Source organism: Podarcis cretensis (assembly GCF_951804945.1).
Source record: "Podarcis cretensis genome assembly, chromosome: 3".
Classification (NCBI taxonomy): domain Eukaryota; kingdom Metazoa; phylum Chordata; class Lepidosauria; order Squamata; family Lacertidae; genus Podarcis; species Podarcis cretensis.
In genome coordinates, this window is record NC_137172.1 from 123657512 (window position 1) to 123681033 (window position 23522).

The window sequence follows — 23522 nt, forward strand, 5'->3', positions numbered from 1 at the left end:
ATATAAAGACCTATTGGAAAACAAGACCCCAAGGTGGCTATCACCTATGGAGGCTAAGGCTTTGAAAAAACTCAATATGGAGGCCAAGTGGCCGAAATATTGGGAGATACTAGAACAAGATCGAGACACATTGAGATTGCAGAGTTTAGAGAAAGTAAAAGATAAAGTGTGAGATTGGTTACACTACCATCAAATTAGAGAGGCCTTTAACTTGGATAAAAAAACAGGCTTCCAGGTGGAAAAATCGAAATTAGAAACAGAATTGTTAGAACCTAAAACTAAGATACTTTCGAGAATGTACAACTTGCTGCTAAAATGGAATACTCAGGATGAAACAGTTAAATCAGCTATGATTAAATGGGCACATGACATTGGTCATAACATTATGTTTGCTGACTGGGAAAAGTTGTGGACCACTGATATGAAGTTTACAGCATGTAATGCTTTAAGAGAAAATATTATGAAAATGATCTATAGATGGTACATGACCCCAGTCAAGCTTGCAAAAATTTATCACCTGCCTGACAACAAATGCTGGAAATGTAAAGAAACTGAGGGAACATTCTTTCACCTTTGGTGGACATGCCCAAAGGTTGAGGCCTTCTGGGAAATGATCTATAATGAACTAAAAAACGTATTTAAGTTTACCTTTCCTAAGAAACCAGAGGCCTTCCTTTTGGGCATTGTCGGCCAATTGGTGCCAAAGAAAGACAGAACATTCTTTATGTATGCAACAACTGCAGCAAGAATACTCATCGCAAAGTATTGGAAGACATAAGATTTGCCCACCCTGGAAGAATGGCAGATGCAAGTGATTGACTATATGGAACTGGCAGAAATGACTGGCAGAATCCGAGACCTGGGAGAAGAGTCGGTGGAAGAGGACTGGAAGAAGTTCAAAGAATATCTCCAAAAACATTGCAAAATGTTTGAATGTTAAAATGAGGTTGGTTATAAAGAGAATAGGGCATCAGTGACATGGTAAAAAGAAATATGTAAAAATGCTTTGAAGAAAAAAAAGGGGTAAGATCAGAGTATTATTATGTCGAGATTAAACAAATGATATAAAGGATTAAGTTATAAAGAACATGTGATAAATGGTTTTAAAAGTAAAGGAAACTAAAGGCATAATAGGTTGAAATGTATACTATTGAATAAGATTGGAAAGAGGGTAGGGAATTGCTGAATTTGATTGTGTAAAGGGGAACACAGAAAAGGGAGATGTGAGGAAGTCAGGAAAGAGGGTTATAAAGATAGTAAGTAAGAAATAATCTTTTCTCTGTTTTTTGTTTCTTTTTTGATTACTTCTTCTTTTTTCTTCTTCTTTCATTGTTAAACTGTGTTGTTTTTGATCGTCTTTTCTTTTTGTTTTTCTTGATTGTGATGTTTGTTTTGTTGTGCAAAACCTTAATAAATATTAAAAAAAAGAAAAACTTTATTTCCCCCCAGACAATGCTAAGTCTCAGTTATCTGCCACTGCTATGCTGCTGTGGATTAGAGCTAGAAAATAGAAGAAAGCTGAATCCAAGAATAATTTTGAATTACTACAGACAGCCGTATACATGCATAGTCACAAATATAAAAATATACTTAATGCTGGATGGCAAGTATTTTTTTTAAAAAAACTATCTTTGTGGAATAGAAAATAATAGAAATACAAGGAAAATATAAATCAAATACATTAAAAACTCACCAGAGTACTGGTTGAACAATACCAGTCCCAACTGGTGTGATGTTTGAGTCTGAATGTCATCTACAAGCCTCTCAAAATCAGGGGTGTATGAGGAAATGATCATAATAATGATTGCCTTTGCACTGTGCTTCTCGCCCCCCTGACAAAAAACTTGGGAACAATCCCTGCTGTGGGCCAGGAAGGAAAAGGTGATGGCAATAATGATGACTCTGCAATGCCTCTCTCCACCAAAACTCAACTTGGGACCCATCAGGAAAAAGAAACAAGTTGGAAACAAGCAGGAAAAGGTTATCTTTGTTATGAAGATCATCTTTTATAGCAGCTCTTAACTCAGCTCTGACCTATGTTATAAAAAGTGACTATGTAAACAACAGTATCCTATTGGTTAATAAGAATGAATTCTGTAAAAATTAAGAGCGCAACATTCTGAAACTGGGCCCCTGTTTGTCCATTCTGATTTTCTTTTTATTATTTTGATTTACTGTATTCCCAGTTTTATTTCATGTTTTCGTATTCCACACTGGTATCTGTATAGTAGGCTAAAAATTAGTAGGCCAAAAAATTTAATGAACAACAAAAACACTGGGATTTCCTGCTCATGTCAGTAGATTCAGAACAAACAACTACAGAATAATAGATGAAGAAATGTAGGTTCAGTGACCCATAAGGCTAACAAAGTTAGACTGAAACAACCATGGGAAAGTTATAATAACTGAATTGTGCAAAAGATATCAAAAAGTATAGTTTTGGGAAAGGGAAAATAATCATCTTACTGAAAGCAGTCATGCTTTTTGACTATTTGTCCAAGAACACTACTGCAAATTAGTCCCGGGGGGGGGGGGGGGAGGCTCTGGAGACACACTGGTAGTAGACAAATAGGTAACAGAGCAGTTAGAGCTTTCTTCAAAAAGAAGACTAAAAATAAATAAAATCAATCATAAAAAGTGGGCATACAGCTGTTCATATTTGTGTATGGAGAGAAAGACTTTGAGAAAAACATTTTCCCGCAGTTATACCTGATGAGTTTGAGACAGTGTAATAATGGAAGGAGAATGGCGACATCCATTCTTTGAAAACTGCAATAAGGGCACAACACACCTTTTCCGCAGAATATTGCAAGATGATGGTAATGAGAGAAAAAAGTTAAACTTCATCTGCTTTTCTACACAGCATCACTTTTCATTTCATAAAAAGGTCACCAGATCAACATTTCAAGAATAAGAAACACCTCAATACTATTTATTTATTAAAAAATATTTGCACCCTAGCGTTTTCCTCAAAAATAGCATCCAGGGCTGATAACAAACTTAAAGAGCAAAACATAAACAACTAAAATATGCTTTAAGAAGCTGGATGTTCTGAAGTAAGAGCTGGAACAAGTGGCACAACTGCATATAAGAAAGCAGTATTTTCTGATTTGGATTAGTGTTTCCATTCCAAATGGTGATGCCTCTTCTAGATTTGTTGAGAATTTTTTTGCACTGCAGCTCCATACTTCTCAAACATAGTGAGTGGAATAGTTCTATTTGCCTATTCTATTCTGCTCCCTATAACTAAGAGTATAAGAGATGGGGAGGCTTGAGGAATTTGATTTCTATGAATTGCAGTGCACTTCCCAGAAAAATGTGCAGAAGAGAATGTACTTCAGATTTGACAGTTCTCTAAAATTTGTGATAATAGTTGTCCTCTCAAAAAGTACCAAAGCACAGTACAAAATATGTATTTCAGCATAAAACTTAGAATTATGAATACTGGGATAATATATGTATCTGAATATGTATCTTATGATAAAATGCATTACTGTATTTAAAAACAAATTCTCATGCAGATTAAAAAAAATTAAGAAAACTCAACAGACTAATGAATGAACACATGCAAAACTGATACTGACTGAAAAAAGATTGACCTGCCCATTTCTAGTAGAAGATTGCCTGAATTGTCTGAGTTGGGAGACATTAATTGTCTGCTCCCCAAATCCATATTCTTATTTAGTTTGTACACAGCAGTAAATGGACATCACAGAAAGGTCCCTGCAGACAGAACTCTAACTTTTAAGTAATGTGAGCAGGGACTTCTCTGCCTTACCCATCATGTAGTGTATAAGCTGCACTAAGCAGACATGATGCAACTTTTTTTAGTGTATTAACAGTAATGGTAGCAGAAAGTAATATTAAAATATAATTCAATATAATTAGATTGGTTTTCTACTTTAAAAATTGCTACGTACAATTGTTGCACATTTCCATTTTAGCAGCCTGATCTAGCTAATCAAGAAAAGAGCACTATCTATATAACCTTAGTCCAGACAAAAAGAAAAGATGAACCATTAAAAGCTTAACTAATCTTTGCAATTAGAGCATTTGCTATCTTATGTATAGTCCTTGTAACCTTATGTTTGGGATGCAAAATAATAATCCTGATTCTTATTTCAATAGGTACTTGCTCTTTTCTGCACACTTTGAAGCACATAAATAATTGCATCATTTTGCATAGAAGTAGAGAAGAAGGGATAAAGCCCCCATACTGAAGGAAGAATAGTTTTAAACATTAGATTTTATGCAGAAAATTGGCTTACCAGAAAGATAAAAAGGAAAATAAAGGAAACATAAAAATTAGCCCTCTGTGACTGAATTGTCTGTCTTTAAGATGAGAAAACTGTTTGATTTACTTTACAGATGTTAGCAAACTGCTAGTTTAATTTCACACTATGAAACTGTGTAAAAAAACCTAATTAGAAATGCTGAGTGAAAATTTCAATACATGGAGACTCCTACATACACTCCTGAAGAAATGTGTATTTGTTTTTTCCTTCATTGCTTAAACATTTAAGGCTCTACCTACAAATTTATTGCTTATGCACTGTATTCCCATTTCTGTGAACAGTCTAATTTGTTGATATTGTGGGTTCTATTCATTTTACTTTATTTGAAATCTGTTGTTTTTATTCATTTAAATCTGGCATCATTTTACAGGGTTCGGATACCAACTATCTTGAGTGAAACTTAGCAGGGAACCAGAAGCTACTAAGCTGGTTCCTGTCATCTTTCATTCCTAAGGACTTGTGATCTTCTCAGAATCATTATCTCAGTAGAAATATGGCTGACAGTTGCACTGTTCCCAACATAAATCTTAAAAGGTGAACATTTTGGTATGCTGTATCCCCCCTGCCGAAATTTCTTGAGACTCTGCCCTCCATCCTGAATTGGGTAGAAGACATATTGGGACATTTTTGCTGACAATCCATATGAAGAACAAGAGGAAGAACAAACAAGAAGAAGCTACTTTGTTTTCACCTGAAAGCAGTGTCCAACCTGGAGATAACAGAATAAACAATGTAAGGAGGGAGCTGTAGGCCAAGATAGGAAACAAGGTGCTAAGGGAACATCTAGCTACTTTAAATAAATTTGAATCTCTAGGGCCTGAGGTACCCAAGGATACTAAAGGGGCTTGTGGATGTAATCTCAGAGCCTCTGTCTATCAAGTTTGAGAGTTCTTAGAGAACAGTGGAGGTCCCTGCAGACTGGAGGCATGCAAATGTTGTCCCCATCTTCAGAACGGGGGGGGAGACCCACTACTGATCTGTGAGCTTGACGTCAATATCAGGAAAGGTTCTAGAACAGATAATTCAACAGTCGGTCTGTGAGCACTTAGAAAAGAATACTGTGATTACTAAGACCCAGAATGAGTTTATCAAAAATAAGTCATGCCAGATGAATCTCATTTCTTTTTTTTGATGGAGTTACAAACTTGGAATGCTGTGGACATAGTGTATCTTGATTTCAGTAAGGCTTTTGACAAAGTCCCCCATTCTTGCGAGGAAGCTTGTAAAATGTGGGTTGAACGAGGGAACTGTTAGGTGGATTTGTAGCTGGTTGACTGACTGAACCCAAAGAGTACTCATTACTGGCTCCCCATCATCCTGGGGAAAAGTGGCAAGTGGGGTGCCGCAGAGTTCTGTCATGGGCCTGTTGTTGTTCAACATCTTCATAAATGACTTGGATGAAGGAATTGAGGGGATGTTCATCAAATTTGCAGGTGACACCAAACTGGGAGGGGTAGCTAATGCCGCCAAAGACAGAATCAAAATTAAAAATGACCGTAACAGATTGGAGAACTGGGTGCAAGGTAACAAAACGAATTTAAACGGGGACAAATGTCAGGTTCTGCACTTAGGCAGGAAGAACCAGATGCACAAATATAGGGTGGGGGACACCTGGCTTACTAGCAGTACATGTGAAAAGGATCTAGGGATCCTGGTGGACCACGAGCTTAACATGAGTCAATAATATGATGATGATGCAGTAGCAACAGCAGCAAAAAAGTGAATGCTATACTAGGCTGCATCAACAGAAGTATAGCATCCAGATCAAGGGAATTAATAGTACCACTCTATTCTGCCTTGGTTAGACCACACCTGGAATACTGTGTCCAATTCTGGGCACCACAATTTAGGAAGGATGTTGAGAAGTTGAAATGTGGGCAGAGAAGGGCAACCAAGATGATTAAGAAACCAAGCTGCATGAGGAACGATTGAAGGAGCTGAGTATGTTTAGCATGCATAAGAGGATTGCCGCAGAGTATTTTTTTTTGGGGGGGGGGGCACAGACCCCTTACTGAAAATATTGGGGCCGGCTGCCCCCTCACCAGATGGCACCCCTTTCCAGACAAAAATTATTGGACCTGAATACTTCAGCCTAACATCAATTCAAACTGGTCATTTAAGACTTTTTCAACTTTTTTTCTTTCATTTCTTCTGCTGTTTTAAAGAATGACACTGTTGTTGTAAATTGATTGTTGTGTTTATTTAAAATGACCACACACCCACACAACACCTGAGTTTGCTTGTGTTTTTCCACCCTTCTCATCCTTTTTCCTTTATGCATTGTTTTTTAGACTGTAAGCCTGAGGTGGCTGTCTCATGTGTTATTGATCTTCTGTAGGCCACTCTGGAAGCGCTTTGGGATGAAATGTTGGGTAAAACCATTTTCAAATAAATAAATAAGTAAATAACCAACACACAGTAACAGTGTTAAACATGAAGATTACCAGGATTTAATTTAAATGTCTACCTGCAAGCTGCCATGCTCACAGGTCAAGAGCAGCAAGTTGGCTCTCTCCCTTTCACTGGAACCAGGAGACCAAGGCCACACTTCATCCTTTGCCGTCAACCACCAGCATATAACTCGATCTTCTTTGCTATTTATTGCCAGATGATGCTTTGTTCTTCTATTGCCTAGCTCGGGTGTATCAATATAAGATATCTGAGGGGAAAAAATGCAGGACACATCTGAAATTAGAAAAGCAACACTTTTGTTACTTAGGCTGTCTACACCTAGGTTCTCACAAAATCATTCTGCATGTAAAACTATGATTTGTCCAATGAAGACACTACTTCCTTTTCCAGTTGAATCCCATCTATTTTTTGATTTCACTTGCAGTGATAGCCCAGAATAGTAGTGAAGAAACTCTCCAGAATTAATGTAACACAGCAGACAATATGGTCTTGTCTTGAATTGAACTTGGACTTGGAGAAGATCGGTGAAAGTCATCACTAGATTTCAGTCTCAGTTCCCTATCTATGAAATAGAAACAGCACTGCTGGTTTCTCAGTGCTATTGTGAGGATGGATCAGAGAAAGAAATACCACTGTCTACCTCAAGCTATGGGGATTAGGAGTGTTACAGAACAGAAACCAATCCATTGGCTTTAGAGGAAAGAAGCAATATATGGACTAATAGTGAACTGGTAATAATAACCTGTGTAACAGGAACAAATATATACTTACCACTATAACAATATATTTTGAGTTCACAGCAAAATTCATTTGCATGCATGATTATTTCTATAAATCACATGTGAATTATGGAAGCATTGCTTACAATTCTTTATTGATGGGCACCATAATTTTTTAAAAAGTTTGTGTCTCCAAGTTTATCTGGTTTACTGCAGAGCAAGCTGCCTGACAAACTTTTAAAAGTTGCTCTGTTTTTAAAATTAAGTGTTGGAAACATATCTTTAAGAGGTTTTGCTTGTATGAGACTATGCCTTAGGTAGTTTTATGGAAACAATGCAAATCAATTCATATAATTATGAACATCAATCCAGTTTCAGGTAGTTATGAAACAGAGATAGCTTTGATCACCTTGGTGGATGATCTGTGTGGGGCACACAGTGCCTATGGAGGCTGTCCCTGGTGCCCACAGAGTGCCTTCCTCACTCCTACCCCAACCCAAATCAGGCTTGAACGAAGTTTCTGTTGTAATAATGTAATAGCTTGTGCTGTGGACTTAGTGTCCATGTGTTTCTCTGGTTTGAAAAGGTGCCCAAGGGTCAGAAAAATATGGAAGCTCCAGATCTAGCCAACCATAGACGTTTAAGTTCAACTGATGGCAGTGGGAGAAATAATTGAAAATAATCATGAATTTGACATAAACACCCATTCTTCTCCCATGCCTCCATTTTCTCTTTGACTATTCTAGATGGAAAGCTTCACTGGGTAGCAAGCTATCATACCCGGACTTTATAAAGTGCACGGTTCACAGATGGTGCTATTTAAGTACACAACAACAATATATTTAAACTTGTGCTTAACTCTCCCATTGAAAATCTAAAACCTAAAAGAAGTAGCTGGGTTTTGTCCATAAATGTATTCTATTTGAGGAGTATGAGTCTTAATTAAGTGGTAAGTTTGCAGATGCTTTGCACAACATGTAGTGCTGAACATGAACTTAAAATTAAGGGCAAAACTAGACATGTTATAGGATGTCAGTGAGTGGAACTTCTGTTTTTTTTACACTTAAGCAGTTACAAGGCCCACCCGTCAATTACATTTGGATTGTGACAATGAGGTTGTATACACCACTTGACTGTAAAAAAAACTTAAAAGCAGTTTAAAAGAAGAATAAAACAAAAACAGTTAAAACAATTATTTAAAACATTAAAAATATGTAAAATTAATGATAAGCTAAAAACCAGATTAAAACACATGTCAATATTCTATGTATCTGGACAGGCTAGCCTAAGGAGAAATGTTATTTTTAATGTTATTTATTAATATATATATGGTTTTAGCACCCTTAACTGGTGCGGGGCACCATGTGTCATTGACTGGGCTATGTAGTGATTCTGTAGCTCTTTTTGGACTACACATATTTGGAATATGCAGAAGAATTGACATTAACATCTTCAAGCTGTGGTAGTTTTTTAAAAATTGCTTTATCGTGTAGCTGTTTCTTTACTTTTAATTTATTTAACTTTCACTCTTACATTCTGTGGTCAGTGCTTAATCTTAGTAGCTATTTCTATCTGCTTTTTAGGAAAGGAATCACAGTGAGGGTGACTGCAATTTTTTCAGAACTCTTATATCTGCTTTCTTACTGTACCAAAATAAAAATTGTGAACAACAATCTTCTCCAAATGAGCCAGCAAACAGTGTGTTTCAAAATATTTTTTGTGAGATGAGAAAAATGGATCAAAAAAGGTATTAAGCTGTATCCTGTACGTATACTGATATATGGAAAAGCACATTGTTCATTTTTAATAATTACTACACATTACTACTGCACATAGTAAAAATGGTATGTGCATTACATATAGTGATGGGATGCGTCAAATTTGAGAGTTTCTCAGTTCTTTTTTCCAATGTTACATTTTAAAGATTTTGCTTAATTTTTCCATAGAAATCAATAGGATTAACAGTGCTTGATTATGTACAGATTACATCTAAATTTGTATTTAAATGTAACCGTAATACTGAAAACATCTAGGATCTAGATTCACTATTACGACATGTACTCATGTATGAGTTCCATCCCGTCATTTGTACATGTAAACAAAAGAATACTGTAAGCAGAGATACTTATGTCCCTAGTTTTATAGGTGGATAAGGAAGCACATGAGTTAAGGAGGAATTTACTGCTGTGACTCCAATCAATACCAAAACACACAGTCATGGTTGCTTGACAGCATCGACCTGCATGTAAGGATTTAATGCTACTCATATTAAGTTCTGCAATACTGACCAAAAGGCTAAGGCTACTTTTTTCAGACACAGCTTCAAACATTAAAAGGTCATTTACAATGTTTGGATGTACCATTTATTTTTCTCCTGGATTAAGAATGCCAAGTGCTGTAAGGGAAGATGTACTTTTCGCCAAGTAATATGGATGAGCCATAGCATCTTGCGTAAAGTTTATGTGGCTCTTGAGAATTGTGTGCCTCTATTCCTCCAAAAGGATTTGTGGAATTTATTATTCAAACTATGTTATTTTGGAGCATGGTTATTTGAAAACATGAGCAGTACACCATCTGGGTGACACATGCCAAGGAAATATAGATTGCACCACATTTCTGCTTAAGGAATTAATGGAAGGTTGATAGCTAGGGGGGTGGAAAAAACCTATCTTGCTATTGCTGGTCAGCAATAATCGAACCACTTTCTGGGGATTAAGCGCATGGCTAAGCCTACTGGACCAGACACTAGCAAAGGGCAGGGGGTCTTCTTATCAGAGAAATGCTTCTGGAGCCAGTCTCACTACATGACAGATTGCTTTCATATTCCTGTCTGCAAGGCAACAAAGGATGGCAGTAATGCGATAATGCCAGAGTGCAATGGGTGTTAAGAACCCGTTGCATTTATGTATTGTATTTAGTAAATAATCAGGCTCATCCAAATTGTGATCTCACCACTCAACCAAGGCCATTAAAAATCAAGGTTAATGCTTTAATAATCCTTTGCTGTTTTTTATGGCCAAAAGAACTTCTTTCTATTTGCATGGTCATAATATTATTGACCTCTTCATCCCCTGAATACACATCAAAAGGAACTGAAATCAAAGTAATTACCACTGTTGTTCTCTCACAGTAAACATTAACTCCTTGTACTCTCCCTTCTGACTCCTCAGTAAATTGAAATGGATTAAAAAGCTATAGGAATGAAAAACTTGTAAAAGGTCAATGGTTTAACTTTCCAAGATGCTGGGAATTTAGAAGAATAAAAGGGGAAATGGAATGGTAGTATTTTTAAGATGTGTGCTGACAGAGCTCACAATCAAATAAATTATTAGATATTAAAGTTAGTAATTTTCATTTCCCCCCCCCTAAGGCTAATTGCTTTATCTGTAATTGCCCCTCCAAAACTAACTTATTGTGTACTAATCTAGTTTCAATACAATGTTTTTAAGCTAATTATATTCTATTTCTTTGCTGATATTTTTATGTAAACTATCCTGGAATTATTTTATATGAATTTTTTTCTATAATTTGGGGGGGGGATTTAATGTATAAATTTCCTAAATAAATAATAATGTGTGAATGACTGAGGGGGAAAGGTCAGAGAAGAAGGCCTTCCAAACGTACTCCCACGGCTCCCCACCTCCTTTACTCTATTTTGTCATCAAGTTGATGGTGCCTAGCAGTAGACACCTTTCCCATGGACCAATTTAGTAACTCAGACTCACACAATTACTAGTGGTGAAAGTTGTCTGAACAAGACAGCATCGGTCAGATCCCATCAGTTAAGAGCAAGATGAACAATGGAGAATAAATAGAGTTATAATATTCCACCCTTCCTGTGCTTGCTAGTTTCCCTCCTCTACATGTAAGCAGTGTACTGTGCCCCACCCCCCAAATGCAGAGGTGTTGGATTGAGTAATTAAGAAAAAATGAAATTGAGGAGGGAAATTAGTTCGTCTTTTTCAACTCTTGAATTTTTTCAAGCTGTTTAATCTATGATACATTTTTAAAAAGAAAATTACAATTCAATAACACTAAAGTGATACATAACATAATGCCACTTCCTATGCTGTATTCAGTTTTATAGGTAGTAGTTGTAAAAACATCATCCCTTTGAATGTTTAATACATGTATGCATCAATCGAAGGAAAGTAAAGATTAGAACTTCCAAACTCTTGCCAATAAGAAGTCTATCAGAACTAAACCACTACAATACCCATAAAATAAAAATAGCTATAAAATAGGAGTCAAGTAGATATATTTGGTAGAATCTTTTCTGACACTTTATTGTACAGTTTATTACAGAAGCAGCAGGTTTTTCATTGAAAATACCTATAAAGAAGAAAATGTAAATGCAATTGTTAACTTTGCTGCTGGAGAAGATGACCTGGAAGGAGATCTAAAAAAAAAGACTGACTCTATGAAATAAAAGAAAAAAGAAAGAATGGCAACCCAACATGGGATGCTGTCACTCCAAAGGGAAAGGGGCATGGTCAGTGTCCGGACTCAGTGGCCTGGTTCACACAACATGCTAAACCGGAGCTTTCCAAACTTTTCATGTTGGTGACACACTTTTTAGACATGGATCATTTCGCGACACAGTAATTCAGTTTTACTAGCAAATCAGAGGTTAAACTAACCCCTTTCCAGTCCCGGGAGGAGCGCGGAGAGTGTTTGTGTGACACACTGCAGCCAACACTCTAATGTGTTGCGACACAGTTTGGAAAGCTCTGTGCTAAACCAAACCTTGGCTAAATGAGACCCTGCAAATCTGTAGGCTTGCAGAAAAGAGCGTGCAGTCACTTCGCTCCTCTCCAGTCTTTTTTTTACTGCCACACTAAACTAAGGCAAACTAAGCCAGGCTTCTGGTTAAATTTCCTCCTCACTAATTATGAGTTGTAGCCAACTTTTGTTCTTGAATCAAGACCCTTTTGTGAGGAATTTTATCAAAAGCTTTCTTAAAGTCTATTAATTACAATGTCTACTAGATCACCCCTATCTAGATGCATATTGACACTCAAAGATCTCTAAAGGGTTAGTAAGACAAGACTTACATTTCAGTGCTGCCTCAATGAAGAGGAGGTGGAGGCAGCGTTCTCCGGGCAGGACTGTGTTCTTTGGCATGGGGATGTGGCAAGGCAGTAGCAGTAAGACGGGAGGAGCACTGGGGCAATAGCCCCACAAAAGTACATGTACGAGCCTGGAGCTCCCCCCACCTCATTGCTGCTACCTTACCCTGCCCAGACAAGCACATTGCTGCCACCAGAACAGCGCCATTGTCTCCACCTCATACACAATCTGCTCTTGCTGCCTTTGTAGAAGCTATATTGATTTTTCTTCAACAAGTGTTGCTCTATCAGACATTGTTGCTCAGGCAAGCCAGCATAACCAATGGTCAAGGATGATGGGAGTGACAAAGGTTCCACTTCTTTATACCACTTTGGTCTAGGAAGACTGTTCAGTGGAACATGGGTGCAGGAGTTGAATTGAGCAATGGCCTCCAGCCATCTGGCCCCAGTTTGCCATTCTCTTGGGTAATGGATACTACATACTATTAATTGGGGAACCTTACAAATTTAATGGTGTAAGCCTTGAAGGTTGGTACAGGTGTCACTGGAGCAGCAGTGCCTTGCGCCTTCTTTGGTCTCGTCTATATCAATCTGGCAATATTACTGTATCAATCTGGATGAGTTCGCTGATTTTGTTGGGAACAGGGTCTATGAATTCTCAGTTTTCCGTAAGTTTTCTGATAGGCTGAAAAACTGGAGCCTACTAAAAATATCAAAAAATAATCACCACATCTCATCTTTTGCCGCCCTGCAGCTAGGGCACTTAATGTGGCAAACACCTGGCTGCTACCATCCTCCTGCCCAGCTCAATTCCTGGGGAAACATAACAGACTGAAGACATTGTGAGCTTGGGCATCTCATAAGTAAGTTGCCACAAAGATGGGCTCAATGTGCTGCATAAATTTTCCAAAACGAAGTCCGGAGTGTATCAGTGGGAACAGCTTACAGAGTGAAACATGCAATGGGAGAAAGACAGCAGCATGGAAACCACACAGCCCTCCTTCCCTCCTGTTTATAAGGTAAGTCTGGTAGAAAAATTGAGAATAAATAACACGGTGAACTAACTGTGAAAAGTGAGGGCTTGTCCTTCCAAAGTGCTTCTCTGAATTTTATTTTTCTGCCAGGCTTGGAGGTGTACTGGGCCAGGGGGAGGGAGTCCTTTAAGAAACCTCCTTTAAGTGCCAGATGCAGATATAACTATCTATTCATAATTTCAAAATAAGACTGCCATTACTTATTTTTCTATAAATACCATATGTACAGGTCACAGTCTAACCTAATCAATCTGCAAAGAGTCTCCTGCATTATCATTTTAAAACTGTTAACATATTCCAGACTGAATTTCCACTGTGCCCTCAACTAGCAACTTTGTTTTTGAAACATCAAATCTGAGGAAGAGTTCTGTTAAACTCAAAAGGCAGCTTACTGATTTGTGATTTTAGATGGTCCTAATAAATATTGTGTTATTGATACTGCTTTGACTCCCCCCGCCCCCGCAATGGATCAAAGCTGTCTGTGGTTTTTTCTTCTTTTCTTAAATAGTGATAATGTTTCTGGCATAATATGTATTGGGCTATGCATATGGGTCCAGAAACATGGTTAGAAAATAAATTATCAAAGCAGATGCCCTCCCAATATAGCTTTGCAGTTAGGCTAAACATCCACAGATCATGATCATGGGTACTAAAAGCCCATGCTTAACAAATACTCAGCCAGGCACAAGTGTGCATCATTTTGAAGTAAACAACATATCAGCTCAGTTCCTTGTGAACAGTGAACTGTCTCAAATCCATGTTACAGAGGTTGGATCAATCTTGCAAACACAAGTCAGTGCTGAAAGGAGGCCTTGAACTGAAACAGCCTGGAAAATGTATTTGATGTCCATTCTAGCAGAGAGTATTCCCAACAAACAAGTTATAATTTAATGTGGTAAAAAGTGTAACATAATCCAAGAAAAGCCAGCCTTACTGCTATAAACCCGATTAAGCAAAAATAAAATAAAAGAAGAAAAAAGTGGCAGGATGAAAAAATATTGGTGAGCAAAACATTTTCCTGCATTCTGCATTCTAGTACCACTTAGGGTGAGGGGAGGAGGGATTCTTTCGATGCACTAGAGACCAGCCTCTTTGCTAATCTCCACTCTGTATTTTGAAAAGAGACAATATGAAATAAAAAAGTTTACTTATTTGCTTTGAAGAATCTCCAGCCTCATATTTTGTACATTTTCCAGATACGTTAAGAAGGGGAAAATTTATTCAAAACCCCTGTATCAAAACTAAATAGCACATATCATCTATGTTGCTCTGGATTCTGGATCTCTGTTGCATACAGTAACCTCCTCTACAGCATTCATGCATAAAGGTGGGTGGGCTGCCATATCCAGCCAGATTTGCAGAAGACTTGGCCCCTTAACACTTGCCTTAGACCCTCCCAATTATTATCATTTGCAAAGATCATCATCATTTGTACCATTATTTTATTTTAAATTACTATACTGTTGTGAATATCTGTGGCTCTCCAGTTCCATGGTGTTATGTTTCCAAGGGGTTGCTCAAGAGCAAGCAGGCAAATATCTCCCTACTTGGCTGTGAAGCTTGGTTTTGCTGCCAAAATAAACTTTATCTGTCCGGAGCGCCACTCTCCTGTGGCTAACTCAATCGCTGGCAGAATCTGTGAGTGGGCGGTTCCTAAACTTTCCCCAGCAAAGCAGCTTCTTGACGCCCAGTCTGCGCCTCCCCTCTCTGCGTGGATGCTTTCTGCGCAAAGAGGGCGTGGACATTGGAGGACCCCTTTCCTCCCCGCTTCTCCCAGGCAAGGAGTCCTGGGACAGCCTCGCCACTTCCGACTCCTGCACCTCCTCTCCACTGGAGGCGTGTTTACTCTCCTCCGTTGAAGAGGAGCTACTTCCCACGATCCCTGGAGGCTCTCTATAATTCATTTGGCTTTTGCTCTCTCCCTCCTGAACTGATGGCAGTTCCCTGACACATGGTGAGCAAATTATCTCTGTTTTAGAAACAAATATAGGAGATACTAGATTACTAACTCAAGACAGAAACCCATTTTATTTAGAATCCTATACTATAGATGCTTAGCATAATAGTTATGATACGATACGATAATCAATACAATAATCTTTATTGTCATTGTCCCATACAGAACAACGAAATTGAAAAAAATCTACATCAGATATTCAAAAACCAACAAGCCTACTATCCCAGCTATCCCAACCTGGTTAGCCCCCTAATAACTCTGATACCCCATAATTACAGTAAATACAATATACTCCCACAGAGACTCCTTACACTGCGTTTAAAACCAAAATCGCATTTGGATAGAAACTGTTTCTCAGGCGGCTAGTCCTAGTCCTTATAACCCTGTACCTTCTTCCAGAAGGCAAAAGCTGAAAGATATCATTTCTGGGGTGCGTACTATCCTGCACTATCTCTGCAGTTTTCTTATGGCACCTAGAAGCATAGATTTGATCCAAGGTGGGAAGAGTGCACCCAATTATTCTCTCCACAGTCTTTACAACTGGACAGCATTGTTTTTTCCCCTAACTGTGCACACACACCCAAACCACACACAGAGACCATAAGTTAATACACTCTCAACAGTACAATGGTAAAATGCCATCCAGTTAATCCAAGAGTAGTCTGCCTAAAGTTACTTTATCTCTGGGAGTCATTTAAAAGAGTTATCTATAATACTTGGCTGTTTCAAGCTTCAGTTTTTTTAAAAAACTAGAACCTTTCAAATAGTTACAATTTCAAAATTAGTTTTGGATATTTTAGAAAGTGACACTTATTACCTATCCACTCTTAGTATACGTTTGCCCATAATTATAATGATCAAACTTGCAAACATCACAGGTGGTTGTACCTTAAAATCCAAGGAGGAGAGTTTTTCAAGCTTTATGTTTGCATCAGGAGAATTTGCCTTCTTTGTGAACTGAATAAAGCAGAGTTTGCTTTGCTCCCAAAAGGACAAGATCATGAAACTGTCTGTAAGAACAGCTGAAAAACAAAGAAAAACTGTCAACACTGTAATACCTGACTGTCACCACCAAGAAAACAAATTACTGAAGTCTCCACTGAGACACTGGGGAAAGAAAAGCAAATTTTCAATGCTACACCTTAAAATATTACATTCAGCCTTCTGTGATCTCCTAAAGGACAGCAGTGTTTCATCTTCTCAGGCTCTTGCTGGAAATGAGAAATAAAGCTTAGGGGGTACTCAGATTAAGTACAGCTAAATAAATTATCATATTCCAAATCCCTTCTGTAATATAATAATGCTTTCTCATCCTATATTCATTTCTTCTTCAGTTATTTTAGAATTTGAAATCTAACTCTCTTTTATGATAGCTTTCACTGATTGAGTGAAAATACTGTTATTCAGCTGCAATCAAGCATACATAGGGAAAAAAGTACCAGAGAGGTGGCAGAATCGACTACAGCAGTTGAGTTTCTTGCAGCTGTTGAGTCAAAGGACAGACAAATCTGGGAAGTATTCACATACAACATACCAGAAGTGAATTGTCCCAACTGTCTGCCTTCTGAAGTTTAGAAAACTGGCAATATGCAGAAAGTACTACTACAGATAAAGCGTGAAAGTGTTCAGCATTTGTTGTCAAGAACTGACCTCCTTGCTAACCATCGCATCAGGCCTATGCTACTCATTTTAATTTCTACACAGATGCTACACTGAATTTAGAATATCTCTCCCTAAAACTTTCTGTATGTTATCATATAAATCTCTTGGAAGTAGCCTCAGGATGAATGGAGGATGTAGGAAATCTCTTTTAAGAATGAAATTATCCCTATGGGGTAGAATTTCAGTAATCAAAATTAATGTACTACCCAAGGTGTTGTTTGTTTTTCAGTCAATCCCGATTTTACATGGTGTGTGTGATTTTAAAAAGTGGCAAAAAGTAATTACAAGATTTATCTGGCAAGGGAAGAAACCAAGAATAAAATTTAAATTACTTACAGATGTTAAAGAAAGAGGAGGTTTCTCTCTACCAGATCTGAAATTGTATTATGAAGCTTCTTGCCTTTGTTGGTTAAGGGATTGGATATTGTTAAAAAAACCCAGATCTATTAGATGTGGAAGGATTTGATAACAGATTTGGGTGGCAAATTTATGGTATGAGAAGGTAAAAGTTCACAAATGTTTTTTGAACCACATAATTCAAAAATCAATATATGAGGTGTGGAATAGATATAAGAGTTTATTAGAGCGTAAAATGCCATGGTGGTTGTTGCTGTTGGAGGCAACAACTATAAAAAAAGTTAAATGTGGAAAAAATTGGGCCACCTGTGGAGATTTGGTGATGGAAATAGATAATCAGTGGAAATTAGAACCTTATGAGGAAGTTAAAAATCTGGTATATGATTGGTTGCATTATTGTCAAATAAATGTTTAAAGATAAAAAGAAAAATGAATTTGAATATAAAAGATCCAGGTTTGAATTGGATTTATTAAGCAATAAAGTAAAAATATTGTCAAAAATGTATAAGTTTCTATTGGAATGGCATACAAATGATGAAGAAGTTAAATCTGCAATGATACATTGGGCAAAAGATATTGGTCATAATATACAGTTAGAAGGATGGAAAGGATGTGGAAAGATGGAATAAATTTTACTGCATGCAGTTTGCTTAAAGAAAATATAATGAAAATGATGTACAGATGGTACTTAACACCAGTGAAATTAGAAAAAATGTATAGAACAAATAAACAATGCTGGAAATGTAAAGAAAAAGAAGGTACCTTTTATCATATGTGGTGGGTTTGTAAGGAGGTGAAGGCTTTTTGGAAAATGATATACGTTTATAAAAAAAACCCCAGAAGCTTTCTTGATAGGTATTGTAGGCAGAGAAATACACAAGCAAGATAAAGCATTGTTTTTATATGCAACAACTGCAGCAAGAATATTATTAGCCCAAAGATGGAAACAAGAAGAGATACCAATGAAAGAAGAGTGGCAGATGAAAGTATTGGACTATGCAGAATGGGCGAAATTGACGGGGAAAATTCGGAACCAGCAGGACCAGACTTTTCTGAAAGACTGAAATAAATTTATGTTATATCTGAAAGACAATTGTAAACAATTGACATCGCTAGCAGGGTTACAAGAAGTTTTGTAAGGTTAAATGATTATGAATTATTATTAAGTATAATATATAAATGATTGATAAAGACTAAGGTTTAATAATAATAAAAACTTACAAAAATGCAATATTAGAGAGTAGGTGGGAAAACCAAAAGTCGGGGATGAGGGAAGTATTAGGCTTATATAGCCAAATATAGTTTTGATGATTATAGAAAAATGATGTTATGCTGGAAAATATTTGTATAACCTTATAAAAATTATTATAAGTAACAAAAACAAATCTCACAGCAGCCAACTAAACACAGCCAACCATACCTTGGGCCCCACACCCAAACTCTCTCACTACCAAGGAAATACAATAAAGAAACAGAAAGAGAACCCAGCCAAATGAGGGTGACATGAAAACCCCACACTAAATATAAGAATATGTTTACCACTTCTCTCCCCTGTTCCCCCTCTTTTCTCCTTCCCTAACCTTGTATATAGAACACTAATGCCTCACATCATATGTAACTGATATATAGAAAAACTTTACAATAAGAAAAAAAGAGACAATGCACATACTTCTGTAAATCAAGAAAATCTAAATAAATAAATAATCCCCTCCCCAGTTTTATTGTTGATGAGATGTCAAAGGTATGGCAATCTGCACCTTTTAGTTTTCATGACCTGTCCAAGGATTTGAACCTGGGTCCCCAATCCGAATACAGGATCCTACCCACTATGTATTTAAATTTATTCAATTAATTGATTAGTTTGTTTTCCCTAGCGCAGCTGTAATTTTAAACTGCTCAGATGGCAGTTAAATTAAATACAATATGTAATGTATAGCAGTAAAGGCTAGATGAAAGCTATGTATGAACAGTACAGTACACTGTTTAGGAGTGACAAGTGCAACTTAAGTTAAAGGATCTTTCTGTTATACGGATTTGGCTCAAGACACAAGTTGTTACCTATTGTAGATAGAGGAGCAAGCGTGCCTCTTTCAAGCTTTAACTACTTGAACCAAACAGGTTCTGTCACCCTATCTATACCACCCATGGGAAGTACATTAGCACTAATAAATGCTTACTGCTTGTGAACATCAACAATGCTAATACCCTTTCTGGAAGAAAGCCTCTGTCAAGGTATTATTCTAAAGAAAGCTTTGAACTGAGTTCACCTCAGACTTTTGTAACTGCAACCCATTCAAATACTGTCTATGGGGCATGAGGGACAAAAATTGCAGCCCCAGTATTGAAGCAAGTTTACTGATACAACATAACTTAAGTCAATCCATTAAAATGCATTAAACCCAATGAAAGTATAAAAATGTTCATCTGCTATATCTAAGGAACAATAAAAAGCAAAGGCCCAGGCAGGGTCAAGTGAACAGATGAGTTTTCACTAGCTGACAAAATATCACTTCTTCCAGTGTCTTTCAAATACAGGAAAAAACACATATTTCCTATTTTGCAATTCATCATATGTTTTCTGGACAACTGTACATACTATTTGATTGCTGTAACAGTTAATGCATACTAGTTTACAACAAAGTACAGCTTTGTTTCAGCTAGAAGCATAATCTGGAACCTTGTATCAAGCAGTCCTTTTATAAGACAGAATTAGATCTACTTAGAAGGGCAATTGTGAAATTAATGTATTTCTGTACAGTGCTTTCCACATACATGCAAAAACATGATGTAAGATTATTTAATTAAAGACTAGAGCTGCAATTTTTATCCATCATGTCCCTCAGACAGTATTTAGTTTTCAAAGTCTATATTTTTAAAAAAGAAATTGTTTCCCACAGATAAGGGTATTGCAACAAACACATCAAAAGCAAACCAAGGCTCCATCTAGACTAGAGCTTTGCTTCCAATAGAGGCCAGCCAGATATGTTCAGGAAGCTCACAAGAAAAGCATAGAAGCAAGAGCTCAACAAGTGTTATTTGACGGCACATTGCACTTGGCATGTGAAGGTTCCATTAGTTATCCTGACTAATAATAACTGATAGATATCCTCTAAGATTTTGTCTAATACCATTTTAAAAGCCACATGCTTTGTGTTCATTTTTTTCAATGGGTAAGGAATAGGAACCTATGCTCTTGAAGTTTCCCTAACATATTTAGGATCTCAAGTGAGGACGACTGGAAGAAGCCCTCTTTCTGAGACCTTGGGACACTGCTTTCAGTCACAGCCGACAGTACTGGGAAGAACGTATTTAAAATGACCAAGTCAATTTATACTGTAATCTAACATTATTACTGAACTTTTAGATACAGGCCACACAGAAAGCTTTACTGTTGTATTACTGTTTATTTCAAGTCATTGTACTAATATAGAACAAAGCTCTCAGATGGGAGGAAATTACATGTACTAAACTTGAATACCTTTGGGGAAAATTATACAAGGAACTGAGATTTAGAAACAAATGTAACAGTTGATAAGAATAGAAACTTTGATGTTAAATATTTTTCCTAAAGTGGTTTTGGTCCTGAGGGTGGCAACTGTGGCATTAAATGCAATTACTTGTTGTGTTGCCAAGTCCCCAGTGGTAATAACTGCTCTATTGACATACTATAATTGACATACTATTCCTCCTGTTCCACTGCAAATGTAGGGAACTGAATTGCACATGGGTATAATTACCATCGCTGATGGTGTCGGAGATGAGCTTCCCCATCAGGGTTCTGTCAATCACCACTCGCTCCAGCTGTGGCCCTGAAAGGCCTAGGGATACCAGCACACCTGAATGAAAGAGGAGCTGAACCAAATAGTGGGGGGGGGGGAGAGATGCAACTTGTCAGTAGAGAATGATATGTTCCACAATACCTTTTATCATCTATATTTTTATAGATTTCGTATACTACAGCTTGGCTGGCAAAACAGATTAGGTGCACCACAATAAATGAATAAAGAGAGGGGGGGGAGCAAAAACATACCAAGCTTTGACTACATCTGTTCCAACTATGCATGAAATGCTTCACTATAGGATATAATTCCCCATAATTTGCATGGAAAATAGTAACTGCAGATGCTGCTATTCATGGCTGTAATCCTTCCCCAAGCTACAGCCCAGTAAAAATTTGGATAAGCAAAGAAGACACCATAGATTTGAACCTGTGAGGTGGAGTTACTTGATAACTCATATTCATGTGCTCTGCACAATCAGTTAACCACTCATAGGGCCAATGAAAACAATAATCCAAAGGTATATTAAAAACCCAGAAAATAGGAACAGAGAAGAGAAGAGAGAAAGAGAACAGGTGCACAAAATAGGACATGCATGCTTAATTTGTACACTTTGCATACAAAAAATGTTCTTGCTCTTGTTAACATAGCACTACTGCAACCAAGTAGCATTTTAAAGGTGACTTCTGTGGCTCTGCAATGTGGGCATAGGCAGTAGGGTTTTTTTCATTAAAAAGTGATTGGTGCACATTACAAATATGTTGTTTTTGTGTTCTACCATGGGGTGGAGAACCAGCAGTCCATGAATCAAATCCAGCCTGGCATGGATCCCAATTTTGCTTGTGAGACCATTTTCCCCGTCCACATCCATGTGCCCCACCGCTGATGTTAGATGTGACATCAGATGTGGGACAGGCAGAGACGCATCTGCATTGGTGGGGAACTCACTTGCACAGCTGATCTCTGCAGAGAGCCAGGTGGGATTCAACCTGTCATAATACCGAGTGATTGACAAGTGGGGCTTCAGGAAGAAAGGTTCCCCACTCCTGTTGAGCAAGGAGTGTCATTTTACTCCACACTATATAGCAGGGGCGGGGAATTATTGTCCCTGCTACTTGCAGGCCATGACTGACAAATGGTTAGAGCCACCCACCTGTCAATCACCTGATGAGTCAGAGAGAGAGAGAGAGAGAGAGAGAGCGCACATTTTACAAGAGACCTGGCAAGACACAATGATCAACTTGGAAAGCCTCTTTTAAAGCACTCGTTGTGGAACACTTTGGAGGAGCCTGCAAATGTTCAGCTAACCCAGGTTTCTACCTGTCCCATGTTGGCAATTCAGATGTTGGACTACAACTCCCATTATCCCTGAGCACTGGCCATAAGCACATAAGAATAGTTCTGCTATCCTATTACAAACTTATGAACAGATTGCTATGCAGACAATTAACACAGAGGCCTCATTTATCTCAACCAATTTAAGTGTGTGCTCAGAACAAGCTTCTTGTGGAGGAACCTTTAACAAATGAAGTCAAAACCCCCAATGCAAGGTGAAGATTTTCATGCACTTCTCTGGATCAGGATCAACTATGTTAGATAATCAATTGGTATCAAAAGATAGCAGAATGAACTTTATGAGAAAAACAACTAATGTGAGCATTTGAGCGGTATGTAGGAAAGAAAGGTGCAAGCACCTCAGCCATGGACATACATAAACATTTTTCATCCTCAGTTTTCAGTCTATAAAGTGATCTGACAGTAATATGCCTTGCTGGACTTTTGTGAGGATGAATAAGATAAAACTTATAAAGCTGTTTCAACTATATAAATCAAATGTATTCCAGTATTTATTTGTTTAGTGCCATCAAAGTACAGGCATTTAACACAGTATAAAAAGTTTGTACAAAGGATTGCTTCTGAACTGGTTCACAAGTTCAAACAAAAACATAATCCAGCTATTCAGATCTTTCTAAACGCATATCCAGATCAAGCAGTTCTGATTTAGTTTGTGGTTTTAGAAATAGAACAACCTATTTTTCTGTTAATCTAGTGAGTATCTTTTTGTATAATCATCAGCTTCCCCAGTTATGGCAGATGTCCTTTAAGGTTTTGTCCTAGTAAAAATGTTAGACACAGTCACACTCTACCAGCACTTATGGCAACCTTTCAAAACTTCAATTTATCCTTATGTTGCAGCTGGATTAGATAAAATCACAATTTATTCTCAAGTTGATAATG

At 37.5% G+C, this 23522-nt stretch overlaps 1 protein-coding gene across 8 annotated transcripts in view; it reads right to left on the reverse strand.

Annotated features, from left to right (window-relative positions):
* WDPCP (WD repeat containing planar cell polarity effector) overlaps window positions 1-23522 on the reverse strand; it is a 214286-nt gene that overhangs the window by 113172 nt on the left and 77592 nt on the right. For all 8 annotated transcript variants that reach the window (XR_013836996.1, XM_079969828.1, XM_079969827.1 and 5 more), the window contains exons 7-9: window positions 21243-21357; window positions 16375-16508; window positions 6763-6954 (exon numbers count right to left, since the gene is read on the reverse strand). Coding sequence is in view for 7 of the 8 variants with exons in the window: in XM_079969828.1 (XP_079825954.1) it covers window positions 6763-6954; window positions 16375-16508; window positions 21243-21357 (441 nt within the window). In the remaining variant the exon portion in view is untranslated. The remainder of the gene's footprint in view (window positions 1-6762; window positions 6955-16374; window positions 16509-21242; window positions 21358-23522) is intronic.